This window comes from Piliocolobus tephrosceles, unplaced genomic scaffold (genome assembly GCF_002776525.5).
Source record: "Piliocolobus tephrosceles isolate RC106 unplaced genomic scaffold, ASM277652v3 unscaffolded_19682, whole genome shotgun sequence".
Taxonomy (NCBI): domain Eukaryota; kingdom Metazoa; phylum Chordata; class Mammalia; order Primates; family Cercopithecidae; genus Piliocolobus; species Piliocolobus tephrosceles.
Window position 1 is genome coordinate 428 of NW_022301734.1, and position 16,755 is coordinate 17,182.

The 16,755-nt window shown below is 40.6% G+C and overlaps 1 protein-coding gene across 1 annotated transcript; it reads left to right on the plus strand.

Annotated features, from left to right (window-relative positions):
* The first annotated feature begins 319 nt into the window (after positions 1–319).
* Positions 320–12,612, plus strand: USF3 (upstream transcription factor family member 3). The gene is made up of 2 exons (XM_026450420.1): positions 320–1,663; positions 4,464–12,612. The coding sequence occupies exons 1-2, from the start codon at positions 1,576–1,578 to the stop codon at positions 10,931–10,933; spliced, it is 6,558 nt and encodes a 2,185-aa protein (XP_026306205.1). The 5' UTR covers positions 320–1,575; the 3' UTR covers positions 10,934–12,612.
* Positions 12,613–16,755: the final 4,143 nt, after the last annotated feature.

The window sequence follows — 16,755 nt, forward strand, 5'->3', positions numbered from 1 at the left end:
CCTCCCAAAGTGCTGGGATTACAGGCATGAGCCACTGTACCCGGCCACCAAGATATATTTTTAAATGTAAAGAAATACAAAATCCTTTTTTTTGTTTTGTTTTGTTTTGTTTTCTTTTGAGACAGAATCTCTCTCTCTGTCACCCAGGCTGGAGTGCAGTGGCAGGATCTCATTTCACTGCAACCTCCGCCTCCCAGGTTCAAGCAATTCTCGTGTTTCAGCCTATTGAGTAGCTGGGATTACAGGTGTGCACCACCATGCCTGGCTAATTTTTTTGTAATTTTGATAAGAGATGGGATTTTGCCATTTTGGCCAGGCTGGTCTCAAATTCCTGACCTCAAGTGTCTGCCTGCCTCGGCCTCCCAAAGTGCTGGGATTACAGGCATGAGCCACCACACCTGGCCTTGTCTGGATTTTTAAAAAAGATGTATATAGGCATGTGTTGGATGTGAGCATAAAGGAATACTTTAACATAACATACAATCTTTTTGAAAAATCTTAGGAATACAATGTACTGGAAGCATGACACCAAAACTCAATCAAGTAACATTTCTTTCTTGACCTATTATTTAGAATAATTCGTAGTTGTGGTTAAACAAAGTAAAGAATAACATTAAAATCCAAAACCTTTACACAGTCTTGAAGGCCTTCTCTGGCCTCTTCTACCACTCTTCCCATATGTACTCCAGTGTATCTCCGGTCACCTCCTTACCGTTCCTCCAACGTGCCAAGCCTAGCTTGGCTGAGGGCCCCTGCCCTTCTGATCCTGCTGTCTGGACTCCTTTTTCCCATATATCTGCAGGGCCTGCTTCCTTTCACTTCCTTCCAGTTTTTGCTCAAGTATCACCTTATTCAGGGCCCTTCCCTAACCTCCATATACAACAAATGTTCTCAGTGTCTTAGTTCAGGCTGCTACAACAAAAATGCCATAGACGAGGTAACTTAATTTCCCACAGTTCTGGAAGCTGGGAAGTCCAAGATCAAGTGTCAGCCAATTCACTTCCTGGTGATGACCCACTTCCTAGTTATGTCCTCAAGTGGCAGACAGAGAGATCATCTCTGTCTCTTCTTATAAGGCACTAATCCTATCATGGGGGCTCCACCTTCATGACCTAATTACCTCTGAAATACCATCACACTGGGGATAAGGGTTTAGATATATGAATTTTAGGGGGCATAAACATTCAGTCCATTGCAGAGAGCAACCTCCACCATCACTCTGGCTCCCCCTTACCCTGCTTTATATTTCTTTATAGCATTCCTGTGTGTGTGTGTGTGTGTGTGTGTGTGTGTGTGTGTGTGTGTGTGTATTCTTCAAGGACAGGGACTTTGTTTGTTTTACTATTATATCCCCAGTGCCTAAAACAGAGCCTGCCACACATTAGATGCCCAATGACCATTTAATAAATGAAAAATATACAGTAAAAGCTTTTGAATATAGTGCCTGTTTTAAATTTTGAGAAGATATGTATCATATATGTGTGATAAAGGCAAAGCTTAGAGTTTCATCTGGCAAGTTCTTACCCTTCAGTGAAACTTGTAAACTTTTAAAATTTTCTTGGGCAGAGCAAGAATATGATCCTGGACCAAGCCTTTAAATATATAACAGAATTGAAAAGGCAAAATGATGAACTCCTGCTTAATGGAGGAAACAATGAACAAGGTAAAAATTTAAAAGTTCTTACTTTTTGTTATTTTAAGAAATGTTTAAGTGTTTGTGTCACAGTGAAATTTATATTATGATATAGAAAGCTTTTTGGCCCCAAAACATTAAGACCCTGCATTCCGTGGGTCTGGAAGAATAGTGTTACCAATACATTCATTTCAGTCTAACTCTTTCTCCTCCTCTGTGAGCACCTCTTATCTTACGGCATACATAGTTTTGACTTTGAACTCTTCTGTGTATTTCATGTTTGCCTAACTCATGATACTGGTAATGCTAAATCTCCTTTATTCCAATTGGACATTGCAGTTAGGGCAATCCCATAAGAAGATGTAAGGGGGGAGTTCTGCTCGGTGAAACTTAAAAACAAGATTGGGATATTCTTGTGCCAAGACTTAACTATGCATTAATAAAAAAGGCCAAAACATTTATTTTTTTTATACTACTTGTGTGCATCAAACTGCCTGATCATTTAATGATATTTGATTTTTAGATAAAGGTGACTTTTTAATGCCATCAAATGAGTTCTCTTTTTCCATTAGCATTGGAGAGAAAGTTTCCTTATAGCAGTGGGAAAAAAATATTCCAGGCAAGTGTAAAGTTCAGGGTAGGCCAGTTTGAAATTGTCTTTTATTTATGCCCCTGACAAGTGCAGGGAGAGAATTTCCTGTGACAACTCAGTAGGCCACCTTAAAAGGAGAGAAAAAAGGGCAGAATTGCCTGAGGTAAGGCCAGTGCTGGGATGTGTTTGTTGTAATGGATGGGAAAGATACTGGAAAGCATACCTAGGAGGTCAGCATTCAGAATTCTCGTTGTTTACTTTTAGTTAAATATTAGCAGCTTCCCCACTCACCTGGTTTAGCTGGTGTTTATGGCCCAGGTCCTTTTGTGATGCCATCAGATAGATAAATGATCCATGTTTAGTGACCATTTGAGGCACCCCACAGAAGGGTATGTAAGACAGAATGATGAGTAGACTTTCCTAATGAAGTCTCTTTTGATTTCAAAGCACAGAGGCTGAAGCAATCAAGTTACCTTAGGAAAAAGGGAAATTGTTGAAAAATGTAAGTTGCATGGGACTCAGAAAAAGCTGACCAGACAGGCCAGGGGTTAGGGGTGGGATCTAAGGCAGCCTACATCTGTGTTTGTTATTTCTGTCATGATCATTATTTCTCTGATTCTTTTTCTGTGCGTCTGTTGTATCCTCTTTTTTCCCTGAGTGGCTTCTTCCACGTGCTCACTGTGCACGTATCTAGTGGCCAAAGCAGTGGCCTTAAGACTCAGGCCCTCCTAGGTTTGTGTCTCAGCTTCATTTACTCACTCACCTCTTAACCTCTCTAAGTCCCAGTAACTGCTCTGAGCCTGTTTCTCACATCTAAAAGTGGTGATAATAAAATATAAGTTGCTATCTCATGGTTCTTATGAGGATTAAAAGAGATAATACAAGAACTTAGATTAAAGCCTAGCACATAGTAATTGCTCGATAAATGTTAGCTGTTATAGTTGTCATTGTTGTTAAATAATGAATGAAATGTGCCAGGTAGTAAAGGTACAGTAAGTGAGAACTGTGATTATTATTTGGTCCATAATGATTGTTCTTTCATTTCTACTGTCCATGGACACTGGTATCTTTCTTTCGTCTCTTAGTTTTAAACTAAGAAAAATGATCTGCTAGTTTCAGCTTATCTTTGTTGGAGTGGAGCTTTTCATTTCAGGCTCCCTCACAGGGTGTTAGCCTGGAGAATAGGCTGCTTTGGAAAAGGAATGAGAATACTCTCCACTGTTTCAAGGCAGCTGGGGATGTGTGGGGTCACAGAGCATATACCAGCAGCTAAGTCTGCCGCATTAGTGGTACTCATAGATGAAGCTCTCTGCCTTAGAAAGGAGGGCTGTGACAATGTCCTCACTGCTCAGTAGCATACCTGCATTGTCCCTACCAAGCAAAGTGCAGGTTCCATTGTCGATGCTTTCTTTGGTGCACTTTGGTGCCACTTTGCTTCTTACGTGCTCTATTCCTTTTTGTCTCCATCGTTTCAAAGGGTAAAATAGAAACTAAAGCCATTTATAAAAGAGGCTGTCATCTGGGCATTGTGGCTCGTGCCTGTAATCCCAGCACTTTGGGAGGCCAAGATGGGCAGATCACTTGAGATCAGGAGTTCAAGACCAGCCTGGCCAACATGGCGAAACCCTGAATCTACTAAAAATACGAAAATTAGCTGAGAGTGTTGGTGTGCACCTGTAATCCCAGCTACTTGGGAGGTTGAGGCAGAAGAATTGCTTGAACCTGGGAGGTGGAGGTTGCAGTGAGCCGAGATTGCACCACTGCACTCTAGCCTAGGTCAGAGAGCAAGACTCTGTCTCAAAAAAATAAAATAAAAAATAAAGAGACTGTCTGTTACTATCACAGGTAATGTTGGCTGCTGCAGCATTTAAATGGCATACTGATATTCAATGTTATTTTCCTAGCATGTTACCATGATAGCAGTATGTCTTCCCTTACTTCAGCTATGTAGCTGCCCTATTGGAAATTTTTAAATTGGGAATTTTGAGGTTTCTACATTATGAGTAATTTTTCAGTTGACCTTTAAAGATTTATACTTTTTAAAGGAGGGCAGAGGGATTTAGGATATCATTCTAAAAAGAAAAAATAAGTTGTATTAGAAAAGAGCTGAAGAGTCTCAGTTGAGGTGTTTAGAATGCTACTATTAGAATTCAGTAGTTTAGTATACAGTTCTTTATGAAGTTGTTATAAATACTGACATTCCCAGGTATTTATAAATTTTTGTTTTTAATATTGTAGCTGAAGAAATAAAAAAGCTACGGAAACAACTGGAAGAAATCCAAAAAGAAAATGGCCGATATATTGAGTTACTGAAAGCTAATGACATATGCTTATATGATGACCCCACAATTCACTGGAAAGGAAATCTTAAAAACTCGAAGGTCTCTGTTGTTATTCCTAGTGACCAGGTTCAAAAAAATATCATTGTTTATTCCAACGGGAATCAGCCTGGTGGAAACAGCCAGGGAACAGCTGTTCAGGGGATAACTTTTAATGTTAGTCATAATTTACAAAAGCAGACCGCCAATGTGGTGCCAGTACAGAGGACTTGCAATCTTGTGACTCCTATATCTATTTCTGGAGTTTACCCTTCTGAAAACAAGCCATGGCATCAGACCACAGTTCCTGCGTTGGCTACCAACCAGCCTGTTCCTCTTTGTCTTCCTGCTGCCATTTCTGCTCAGAGTATTCTTGAGCTTCCCACCTCTGAAAGTGAATCAAGTGTGCTTGGTGCCTCTAGTGGCTCACTGATTGCTGTTTCAGTTGGACCTGAGCCTCACCAACATCATTCTTTGCACACATGTTTAAATGATCAAAATTCTTCTGAAAATAAGAATGGACAAGAGAACCCCAAATTATTGAAGAAAATGACCCCTTGTGCTATAAACATCCCCCTCAGCTCCTCAGCAACTGCCACTAAAGTGCACCATGGAAACAAGTCCTGCCTGAGCATACAGGACTTCAGAGGTGATTTTCAGAACACTTTTGTTGTTTCGGTTACCACCACAGTCTGCTCCCAGCCTCCCGGAACTGCAGATGATTCTTCTCCAATGAGCATTAGCAAGAGTGCAGACTTGACAAGTACAGCTACAGTGGTGGCATCATCTGCCCCTGGAGTGGGGAAGGCCACCATTCCTATAAGCACTCTTTCGGGAAACCCTTTGGACAATGGTTGGACTCTTTCTTGTTCTTTGCCTTCTTCAAGCGTTAGTACTTCAGATTTGAAAAACATTAATAGCCTTACACGAATTTCTTCAGCTGGAAACACACAGACAACATGGACTACTTTGCAACTGGCGGGAAACACTATTCAGCCCTTAAGCCAGACACCATCTTCTGCTGTGACTCCAGTATTAAATGAGTCTGGTACTAGCCCTACCACAAGTAACCACAGTAGACATGTGGCTACAGGCATCAACTTGAATAATTCCTTTCCAGCAGATGGGCAGCCAGTTGAGCAAGTAGTTGTAACATTGCCTTCTTGTCCATCTTTACCTATGCAGCCACTAATTGCCCAGCCACAAGTTAAATCTCAGCCTCCCAAAAATATCCTTCCACTGAATTCAGCAATGCAAGTGATTCAGATGGCTCAGCCAGTTGGGTCAGCTGTTAATGCAGCTCCAACTAATCAAAATGTTATAATTCTTCAACCACCCAGCACCACCCCATGCCCAACAGTGATGAGAGCAGAAGTTCCCAACCAAACAGTAGGTCAACAGATAGTAATCATACAGGCAGCTAATCAGAATCCTTTGCCACTCCTCTCTGCTCCACCTCCTGGTTCTGTTCGACTCCCTATTAATGGAGCCAATACGGTAATAGGGTCTAATAATTCAGTGCAAAATGTTTCAACACCACAGACTTTTGGAGGAAAGCATCTTGTCCACATATTACCAAGACCTTCATCTTTATCAGTGTCTAACTCAACACAAACTTTTTCTGTTACCATGTCAAACCAACAGCCTCAAACCATTTCTTTAAATGGACAGCTCTTTGCTTTGCAGCCTGTGATGTCTTCATCAGGAACTACAAATCAAACCCCTATGCAAATTATTCAACCCACCACCAGCGAAGATCCAAATACCAATGTTGCACTGAATACATTTGGTGCTTTGGCCAGCCTCAATCAAAGCATATCACAGATGGCTGGGCAAAGCTGTGTACAATTGTCTATTAGCCAGCCTGCCAATGCTCAAACTGCCGCAAATAGTCAAACCACTACAGCTAACTGTGTTTCATTAGCAACTGCAGCACCTCCTGTGACAACAGATAGTTCAGCCACACTAGCCAGTACTTATAATTTAGTGAGTACTTCCTCGATGAACACTGTTGCTTGTTTGCCTCCTAACATGAAATCTAAAAAGTTGAATAAGAAGCCAGGTGCCAGGAAACACTTAGCAGCAAACAAGTCAGCGTGTCCCCTGAATCCAGTCAGAGATGTGAGCAAGTTAGACTGCCCCAACACTGAAGGCTCAGCAGAGCCGCCCTGTAATGATGGACTGCTAGAAAGCTTCCCTGCTGTATTACCATCTGTCTCTATGTCCCAGGCAAATAGTGTGAGTGTTTCTGCTTCACATTCTTTGGGTGTTCTAAACTCTGAATCATTAATACCTGAGTCTGTATCCAAATCTAAGTCAACAGAAAAGTCCAGCTCAGCCTCCCAAGAATCTGTAACAAGCGAACATTTTGCAATGGCCCCAGCAAAATCCAAAGATTCTACCCCTAATCTGCAAAAAGAGACACCTCAGGATAAACCACCAAGTAGTTTAGCGTTGTCAGATGCTGCCAAACCCTGCACTTCAGCCAATGTATTGATTCCATCTCCAAGTGATCCTCACATTTTGGTTTCTCAGGTTTCTGGTTTGTCATCTACAACAAGCACTACGAGTACTGACTGTGTTTCTGAGGTAGAAATCATTGCTGAACCTTGCAGAGTCGAGCAAGATTCATCAGATACAATGCAAACCACAGGTCTCTTAAAGGGGCAAGGTTTAACTACATTGCTATCTGATCTTGCTAAAAAAAAAAACCCTCAGAAATCATCTCTTTCTGATCAGATGGATCATCCTGACTTTTCTTCAGAAAATCCCAAAATAGTTGATTCAAGTGTGAATTTACATCCCAAACAGGAACTATTACTGATGAACAGTGATGACAGAGATCCTCCACAGCATCATTCCTGCCTCCCTGATCAAGAGGTTATTAATGGTTCTTTGATCACTGGTAGACAGGCCGACTCTCCCATGTCAACCAGCTCTGGCAGTAGTCGTAGTTTCTCAGTTGCATCCATGCTTCCTGAAACAACAAGAGAAGATGTGACCAGCAATGCAACAGCTAATACATGTGACAGCTGTACCTTTGTAGAGCAAACTGATATAGTAGCTCTTGCAGCAAGAGCTATTTTTGACCAGGAGAACCTGGAGAAGGGAAGAGTTGGCCTCCAGGCTGATATAAGGGAAGTTGCTTCAAAGCCTTCTGAAGCATCATCGTTAGAGGAAGACACACCTTTCAAATCACAGATACCTAAAGAGAATGGCACAGGACAGGCAGAAGCAACACCAAATGAATTTAATTCTCAGGATTCAATTGAAGCAACTATGGAGAGGCCCCTTGAAAAACCGAGTTGTTCTCTAGGAATTAAAACATCAACTGCACCTTTACAGGCTTCGGCTTCTCAGCCACCAAGCATCACCAGTTTAAGCGTGAATAATCTTATCCATCAGAGCAGCATCAGCCATCCTCTGGCCAGCTGTGCGGGTTTATCCCCGACTTCAGAGCAAACAACTGTGCCTGCAACGGTTAATCTGACTGTTTCATCTAGCTCCTATGACAGTCAACCTCCTGGACCATCTCTGATGACCGAATATTCCCAAGAACAGCTAAATACTATGACTAGTACCATACCAAATTCACAGATTCAAGAGCCACTCTTAAAGCCAAGTCATGAAAGCCGTAAGGATTCCGCTAAGCGTGCTGTCCAAGATGACCTTTTACTGTCTTCAGCTAAACGGCAAAAGCACTGTCAGCCAGCCCCCCTCAGACTTGAAAGTATGTCCCTGATGAGCAGAACTCCAGACACCATTTCTGATCAAACTCAAATGATGGTCAGTCAGATCCCTCCTAATTCTTCAAACTCAGTTGTGTCTGTTAGCAACCCAGCTCATGGAGATGGCCTTACACGATTATTTCCACCTAGTAACAACTTTGTGGCTCCTGCATTGAGGCAAACTGAAGTTCAGTGTGGTTCTCAGCCTTCAGTAGTTGCTGAGCAGCAGCAAACCCAGGCAAGTCAACATCTACAGGCCCTGCAGCAGCATGTTCCAGCTCAAGGGGTATCTCACCTTCATAGTAACCATCTCTACATAAAGCAGCAGCAGCAGCAGCAGCAACAGCAACAACAGCAAGCAGGGCAGTTAAGAGAGAGGCATCACTTATATCAAATGCAGCATCATGTACCTCATGCAGAGAGCTCTGTCCACTCTCAGCCCCATAATGTCCACCAACAGAGGACTCTGCAACAGGAAGTTCAGATGCAGAAAAAGAGGAATCTTGTTCAGGGCACCCAGGCCTCTCAGCTTTCCTTACAACCGAAGCACCATGGAACTGACCAGTCCCGATCCAAGAGTGGGCAGCCACATCCCCACCATCAGCAGATGCAGCAACAAATGCAGCAACACTTTGGAAGCTCCCAGACAGAGAAGAGCTGTGAAAACCCTTCAACTAGTCGGAACCATCATAACCATCCCCAGAACCATCTCAATCAAGATATTATGCACCAACAGCAGGATGTTGGAAGCAGACAGCAAGGTTCAGGGGTTTCATCTGAACATGTATCTGGGCATAATCCAATGCAGAGGCTTTTGACATCAAGAGGCTTAGAGCAGCAAATGGTGTCCCAACCAAGTATTGTGACTAGATCTTCAGACATGACCTGTACTTCACACAGGCCAGAGAGAAATAGAGTTTCAAGTTATTCTGCTGAGGCACTCATTGGAAAGACATCTTCTAATTCAGAGCAGAGAATGGGGATATCAATTCAGGGTTCCAGAGTTTCAGATCAGCTTGAAATGAGAAGCTATCTTGATGTTCCCAGAAATAAGAGTTTGGGTATTCATAATATGCAGGGTCGTGTGGACCATACTGTAGCCTCAGATATCCGCCTTTCCGATTGTCAGACGTTTAAACCAAGTGGAGCTAGTCAACAGCCCCAGAGTAATTTTGAAGTACAATCTTCAAGAAACAATGAAATAGGTAACCCTGTATCATCATTGCGGAGTATGCAGTCCCAGGCTTTTCGAATTAGTCAAAATACTGGCCCACCACCAATTGACCGTCAAAAGAGATTACCTTACCCACCAGTTCAGAGCATCCCGACAGGAAATGGTATTCCATCAAGGGACAGTGAAAATACTTGTCACCAAAGTTTCATGCAGAGCTTACTTGCCCCTCACCTCAGTGATCAGGTCATTGGGAGCCAGAGGTCACTCTCAGAACATCAGAGGAATACACAGTGTGGTCCATCCTCTGCAATTGAATATAATTGTCCCCCAACTCATGAAAATGTTCATATTAGAAGAGAGAGTGATAGTCAGAATAGGGAAAGTTGTGACATGTCATTAGGTGCAATTAACACCAGGAACAGCACTTTGAATATTCCTTTTTCAAGTTCCTCTTCCTCAGGAGATATTCAAGGTCGAAACACAAGTCCCAATGTTTCTGTGCAAAAATCCAATCCCATGAGGATTACTGACAGTCATGCGACCAAGGGCCACATGAACCCTCCAGTCACAACCAACATGCATGGGGTTGCAAGGCCAGCGTTGCCACATCCATCTGTGTCTCATGGAAATGGTGATCAAGGCCCTCCTGTACGTCAAGCTAATTCTTCAGTTCCCCAGAGATCAAGGCATCCCCTGCAAGACGGCAGTGGTTCCAAAATTCGTCAACCTGAAAGGAATCGTTCTGGCAACCAAAGACAAAGTAATGTCTTTGATCCAAGTCTTCCCCATCTTCCTCTCTCCACTAGTGGCAGTATGATTCTTGGACGTCAACAACCTGCTACAGAGAAGAGAGGAAGTATTGTTCGTTTCATGCCTGATAGCCCACAAGTACCTAATGATAATTCAGGTCCTGATCAGCATACACTGTCACAAAATTTTGGTTTTTCTTTTATTCCTGAGGGTGGCATGAATCCACCAATAAATGCTAATGCTTCTTTCATTCCACAGGTTACTCAGCCTAGTGCCACTCGAACTCCAGCCCTCATCCCGGTAGATCCGCAAAATACTCTGCCCTCCTTCTATCCTCCATACTCTCCTGCTCATCCTACACTGTCCAATGATATTTCAATCCCCTATTTTCCTAATCAGATGTTCTCAAATCCCAGCACAGAGAAGGTAAACAGTGGAAGTTTAAATAACCGATTTGGATCAATTTTATCTCCTCCCAGACCTGTTGGGTTTGCTCAACCAAGTTTTCCTCTTCTCCCAGATATGCCACCAATGCACATGACCAACTCTCATTTATCCAATTTTAATATGACATCTTTGTTTCCAGAAATAGCTACAGCGCTTCCTGATGGCTCAGCAATGTCACCTTTGCTTACAATAGCAAATTCCTCTGCCTCTGACTCTTCCAAGCAGTCCTCAAACAGACCTGCCCATAACATAAGCCATATTCTAGGTCATGATTGCAGTTCAGCTGTTTAAATACTGATAAGCGAAATGTAAAGGTAATGAGTGAGATTACAAATGTATTTGTGTGTGCATGTGCACAGACATGTACATGAAGAGAAGGATTGTGTGTGTGTGTCTTTGTATAATCAGTTTTCAGTTATCTTCTGAATGTAGGGAAGCCATGTCAGATGCAGATACTGGGTTGTCAGAAAACAAGTTATCTTTCGTTTTCAACTGCATGGTGTACTTTTTTATTTTCCAAGTTGATATTTCCTAAATACTAATTAGCTGGAAATTGGGAGAGATCATCTTGTCATGTACTGGGTAATAGGAGGGAGCCTAGATTTTAAACTTGATTGTTGATAACTTATAGAATATATAATTAAGTTGCTACTGAAAAAATATAGACAGCTTGATAAAACACAGTGGCTCATAACCAAGTGCTGGCTAATGTCAGCATCTAGAACAGCTTCTTACCTGTGGCAGATGTTGAACTGATGTTGAGTTAAATGTCTGTAGTTAAAGTCAAGCAGTTAGCAAATAAATGAATTGTTCAATCAGCCTTTATTCTCAAAGTTTGGTTTAGATAGAGGCTTCTTTCTAAATTATAACAATCCATAAATTATCTGAATTGTGTGTCTTATTCTTCAATATAGGGAGCTGTGTTCCTTTAATGTGCCAAGATTCTTTAAAGCAAAGGTCTTCCTTAGACAATTATTTAGCCTTACATATGGAAAGCTAAAAAGTTAAGTACATACGTAGTCTCCATTTTGTGCTTGCATTTTGCATCAGGCCATAAGGGTAAAAGCAGTTAGTTGTATTGTGGAGTTTTGCATGGGTTCAGTTAACAATGGATGTTTCATCAGCTGAGTTTAATTTAGTATTCTCTCTTCATTTTATTTATTTGATCTTGAAATAAATTCTTTTCCATTCATTTAAATATTAGGGTTGATCAGGAAATAGTGTGTTTGTAATCTACACATTTATTTGAGCCTTACTGTAAAAATATTTCTGAACAGAGATTTAAACTGTCAGTATTTTCATTTACTAGTAGTATTTATAGTTTAAATATGGCATTGTATATTACATTATTATCCTTCATAACAGAATTATAATGAGGATATGAATTTGTTTATTATTTTTCTTGTTGGTAGATGTGAAATGGTGCTTCAAAAAATACATAGTCTTTCTATATGTCTCTGTGTGTTTAAGTATGTGTGTGTGTGTGTACACATATTTTAAAGTATGAATTGGTCCTTTAAAAATAGGCCTGCCATCTGAAAATGGGAAATTGAGACCTGAGACCTGCTAAAGCATGGAAGAACTTGATATAGGCAGGTTTTTTTTTTTTTTTAATAGACAGAGTCTGGCTGTGTCGCCCAGGCTGGAGTGCAGTGGTGTGATCTCAGCTCACTGCAAGCTCCGCCTCCCGGGTTCAAGCGATTCTCCTGCCTCAGCCTCCCGAGTAGCTGGGACTACAGGCATGTGCCACCACACCTGGCTAATTTTTTGTATCTTTGGTAGAGACGGGGTTTCACCATGTTAGTCAGGATGGTCTTAATCTCCTGACCTTGTGATCCACCCGCCTTGGCCTCCCAAAGTGCCAGGATTACAGGCGTGAGCCAGCGCGCCCGGCCTAGGTAGGGATTTTTTAAAAGCCCTACAGAAGTTTATAATACATTAAAAAAACCCATATTAAAATTTGAAAACTTTAAAAAAACTAAGAAAACAATGGTATATATTCCTTTACTTAAACCCATGAAGTCCGTTACTTTTTGTTCTTGTCATATTCTGCCAAAAATGGGATGGGGTGGGAGAGATGCGTATAAATTGGTTTATCTGCCTTGTTAACAAAGTGAACTCAAGGACCAGCTTTTCTTTTCTTTTTTCTTTTCTTTCTTCTTCTTCTTCTTTTTTCTTTTTTTTTTTTTTGTTTGAGACAGAGTATCACTCTGTCACCCAGGCTAGAATGTACAGTGGGAGGATCTTGGCTCACTGCATCCTCTGCTTCCTGGGTTCAAGCAATTCTCAGGCCTCAGCCTCCCGAGTAGCTGGGATTACAGGTCTGCACCACTACACCTGGCTAATTTTTATATTTTTAGTAGAGAAAGGGTTTCACCATGTTGGCCAGGCTGGTCTTGAACTGCTGACATCAGGTGATCCACACACCTTGACCTCCCAAAGTGCTGGAATTATAGGTGTGAGCCACCGCTCCCAGCCCCCCCGCTTTTTTTTTTTTAATCCTAAAAAGCTTCCTAAGGGTTGGTCAGAGCAGTTAACTCCAGTGAATACCTCTTCTAAAGACTCAGCAAAAGGGTCAGTTGTGCCTCTTTAACTGTTCTTACCAAACTCTCCTATCTTTTTCTGCTGCCAACTAAGCAGCCTCCTAGGGACAAAAAAAAAAAAAAAAAAAAAACCCAAAAACAATATTTTTTTCTTGCTCACAAAGCAAGAACAACCTGTATTTTCTTCCTTCAAAATGGTCTTGGGGAAGAATAGGAGAGCTTCGTGAATAAGTTACTTAAGACAACAGATAAACATAGTAATCAAAACTTTTTATTGAAATAATGTGCCATTTATGACTTGCTTTTTAATTCTCTTAACTGAATTTTAAGCTGCAACATTCAAATTTTTCTTTGTACTTGAAAGGTCCAGTCTGCCAATTTCAAGAAGGACAGTTTTCCATGTGTCTGGCTGTTCATTTTCCGTCTCTCCCTCTCTCATTTGTCTGTCTCTCACTGTCTCTGTCTCTCTGTCACACACACACACACACACTCTACAGTGGCTGTTAAGTTCTGAAGGACTGGGAACTGCTAGATGTAATTGAAAGCAAGGTAACAGGCTAAGGAGAAACTCAGTTTGAACGTTGCAATGCAAAGGCCTCAAAGCCTGTGACTTTCAAGTATTTCTGTTGCATTAATTGTATTTTCCTGCTTAGCTGTGTTCAGACATAGTATTTGCATTTCTCGGAGCTTTCATTCCAACAGTATAACATTTTGATCTTGAAAGAGTCTCAGTAAGGCTTATTTGACCATCTGAGGAAAAATGTGACCATCTGTGAATAATTGACTCCTACTTATGTGTAGCTTTTAATTACTTTACAGATGTATGCATGTGTATGTAAGACTTCAGTTCATACATGGCTCAATTCTGAAAGTGTTCAGGCATTAGTACCCTTATTTGATTTAAAAGCATGAATATATGAGATTTACTAGCAGTATTAAGTGTTTGATAATTAGAGCTATGTGATTTTTGGGAAGAAATTTGTTATATGGTATCTAGTGTTAATCTGAATATAATTTTTGGTAAAGGGATAGCAGAAAACATACTCAATTTTGGTTTAATAAATGTAACCTTATTCTTGGCCTGCTAATATATGATTATAGAAAGTAAAACCATTTTTTAACTTCTGGAAATACACGAAGTTATGTCTGAGTCATGAGTGACAGTCATTGATTACATCATTTCTTTGTCTCTTTTTTAGCATTATTGATCACAGAATCAGTTATAAAAAGTGGTTGATTCCTTTCAACATTTAACAATAACTTCTAATGAAGGGAAAAATTCCAGATTCTCTTCATGTGTAAATGTTTAATGTGTCAATCATAGATGAAAGGAATCTAGTTTGATGTTGTTTCTTTCTTTCTTTCTTTCTTTTTTTTTTTTTGAAAATACAAGTTGCTCTAGGATGGCTTATATGTTGTTTTATACCAGTTCAGGAAATTTATTTTTGTTTTTATTGTAAGACCTTTTGGGGTACCAGAGATGGCACCTTTTTTTAGGTAAGATGTGGGAATTCCTCAATGGTCTTGCTTCATAAAATTTAACATATCAGAACTGGGGAAAGAGAAAGGAGGGGTTGTTCTTTTGCAGCATTTTCCAGTCACATATCAGGGGTATACTGAACAGCAACAAAGATCAACTTTTAAAAATTAGCCTTCTTAAAATACAAAATGATGTAAGTATTTTAAAGATAATTTATTTGCCTTGCTCTTGCCTTCTAACATTAGCCATTTCATGGAGAGGCTAAAACTTATACTCCAAAAAATGTGGAAACATGTTTTAATGGGAGTAAAATTAAAAATTTTTGAGAAAGGGTAAAATCTGATTAATATGCATCTTCTTAGCTTTATCTTCCCTTTGATATGTAGGCACTTATGCTCTTCCATCTGCTCCACGTCAAATAGGGCTCAGGGAAGCTGGTCATTTCCTTAGCGGGATGATTACTCCTTTGCCTTGAAGCATTGATTGGGCCCACCATGTATGGATCAGCGTGTGGTAGTGAGTCATACTCCCAAACCAGGGATTCCCAGGTCTTGGCTTTGGGAACCAGCATGCCTTGTATTCTCTTAAAGATCAACAAGAATTTCTTGAAACAAAATTAGCCAGAATTGATTTAAAATATTTCGATGTGCCATATGGTTCTGTCCCTTGGTTTGGTTGGCCTTGTTTTTTCCTGTGGAAGAGTGAAAGGGCAAAGGTGATGCCAAAATGAAACAGCTTTGGAGTGGTATCTTGAGGAGCCTGGAAGTCATTTTTGTAATTCTGTTGTCTGTATAAATGCTGCCTTTGCCTGGAGGTAGTGCGCCTGTGGCTGTGTACATCCAGAGGGCAACAGTAATAGCCAACAACCAGACAAACCAGTGAAGTTAATCTGTGAGTGATGATTTTATGATACCTATATGCAAATTAAAGGCAGAAGTTAGTTTCTTCTCAAGATGCCTTTTTGGCTGAACGTTACCATTTTTCTTTCCCCAGGATTTGACAGAAAAGGGCCTTTTTTGGATTTAACTATATTCTGTCTGCATTCTGTTCTTCCTGCGTAGGTTTCTACTAGAGCCTGTGGAGGGGGGACACCAAATTTAGATTGAGGCAGTCCACGCTGGTAAGAAGCGTGAGGACCTTGTTGGACACAGAGCTTCTAGATCTTTCCACCTGTAGCCTCTACCCTGTTCCTGCACTTTACCTGAAACTGTGCCTCTGGTCTTTAGACCAGCTGTTGGAACATATCACTCACCCACTCCTCTGTTATAGCAAAGGGCCAGCTGGGATGGTACATGCTGTGTAATCAGACACCTTCTTGACAAGTACAGCTGATGTTTCTCACTGTTGCCTTATCATTCTCTGAGCCATCTTTGATGTTGATTTGTAAAAAAAAAAAGCAAAAAACAACAAAAAAACCAAACTTACTAGTTAGTAGCAAAACTCCTGTTAAACTCAGAGCTTGTATGTGGTGGTCATTCAACATCCTTATTTCTAGATTTACACACAAACTGTACCAACTGTAATCTTTTTCTGGCACGTGTATGTGGTCAGATGCTTCATAAACTTGAACCAACTTGGGTTGTAAATGTTGGGCATGATATACAAATTGGGGCATTTTGGATGCCTGCATAATCCTGTCATTAGAGATTTCATAAGACAGAAGATAACTATTTGTAGTTTAACACATTTTTCAAAAAGATGATCTTTGATTTTTTTCCCTCAGTTGTGTATACAGCTATACACCATACTAGCACCATACTATGTCATAGGAACTTAAAGTTAGATATATCAAAATCCCTTCAGTTTTCTGAGACTTCTCTGTGTTCCCACCCCTGAAGTCTTCAAATCATTTTTCACCTGTGAACTCATTAAGGTACTGGGCTTGACTACAATGGTAACCATTAAGGGGAGTTGAACTGTTGATCTTCCAAGAAGAAAGGGACCAGACAGTGTTAAGATGCTGCAGTTGTGTTACTGTGAAGAAAAGATTCGCTTCCACTTTCAGCAGGCTATATAAATATATATACATATATATATATATATATTTTCACTTTGGTTAAAGTTGAAAATCTGAGGAGAACATAATTACC

What these genes read in the sequence shown, in the direction of transcription:
- USF3 (XM_026450420.1), top strand. Translation starts at nt 1,576, where the DNA reads ATGATCCTGGACCAAGCCTTTAAATATATAACAGAATTGAAAAGGCAA. An exon ending in TGGAGGAAACAATGAACAAG is followed by an intron (nt 1,664 to 4,463) that starts GTAAAAATTTAA and finishes TTAATATTGTAG; the next exon opens with CTGAAGAAATAAAAAAGCTA.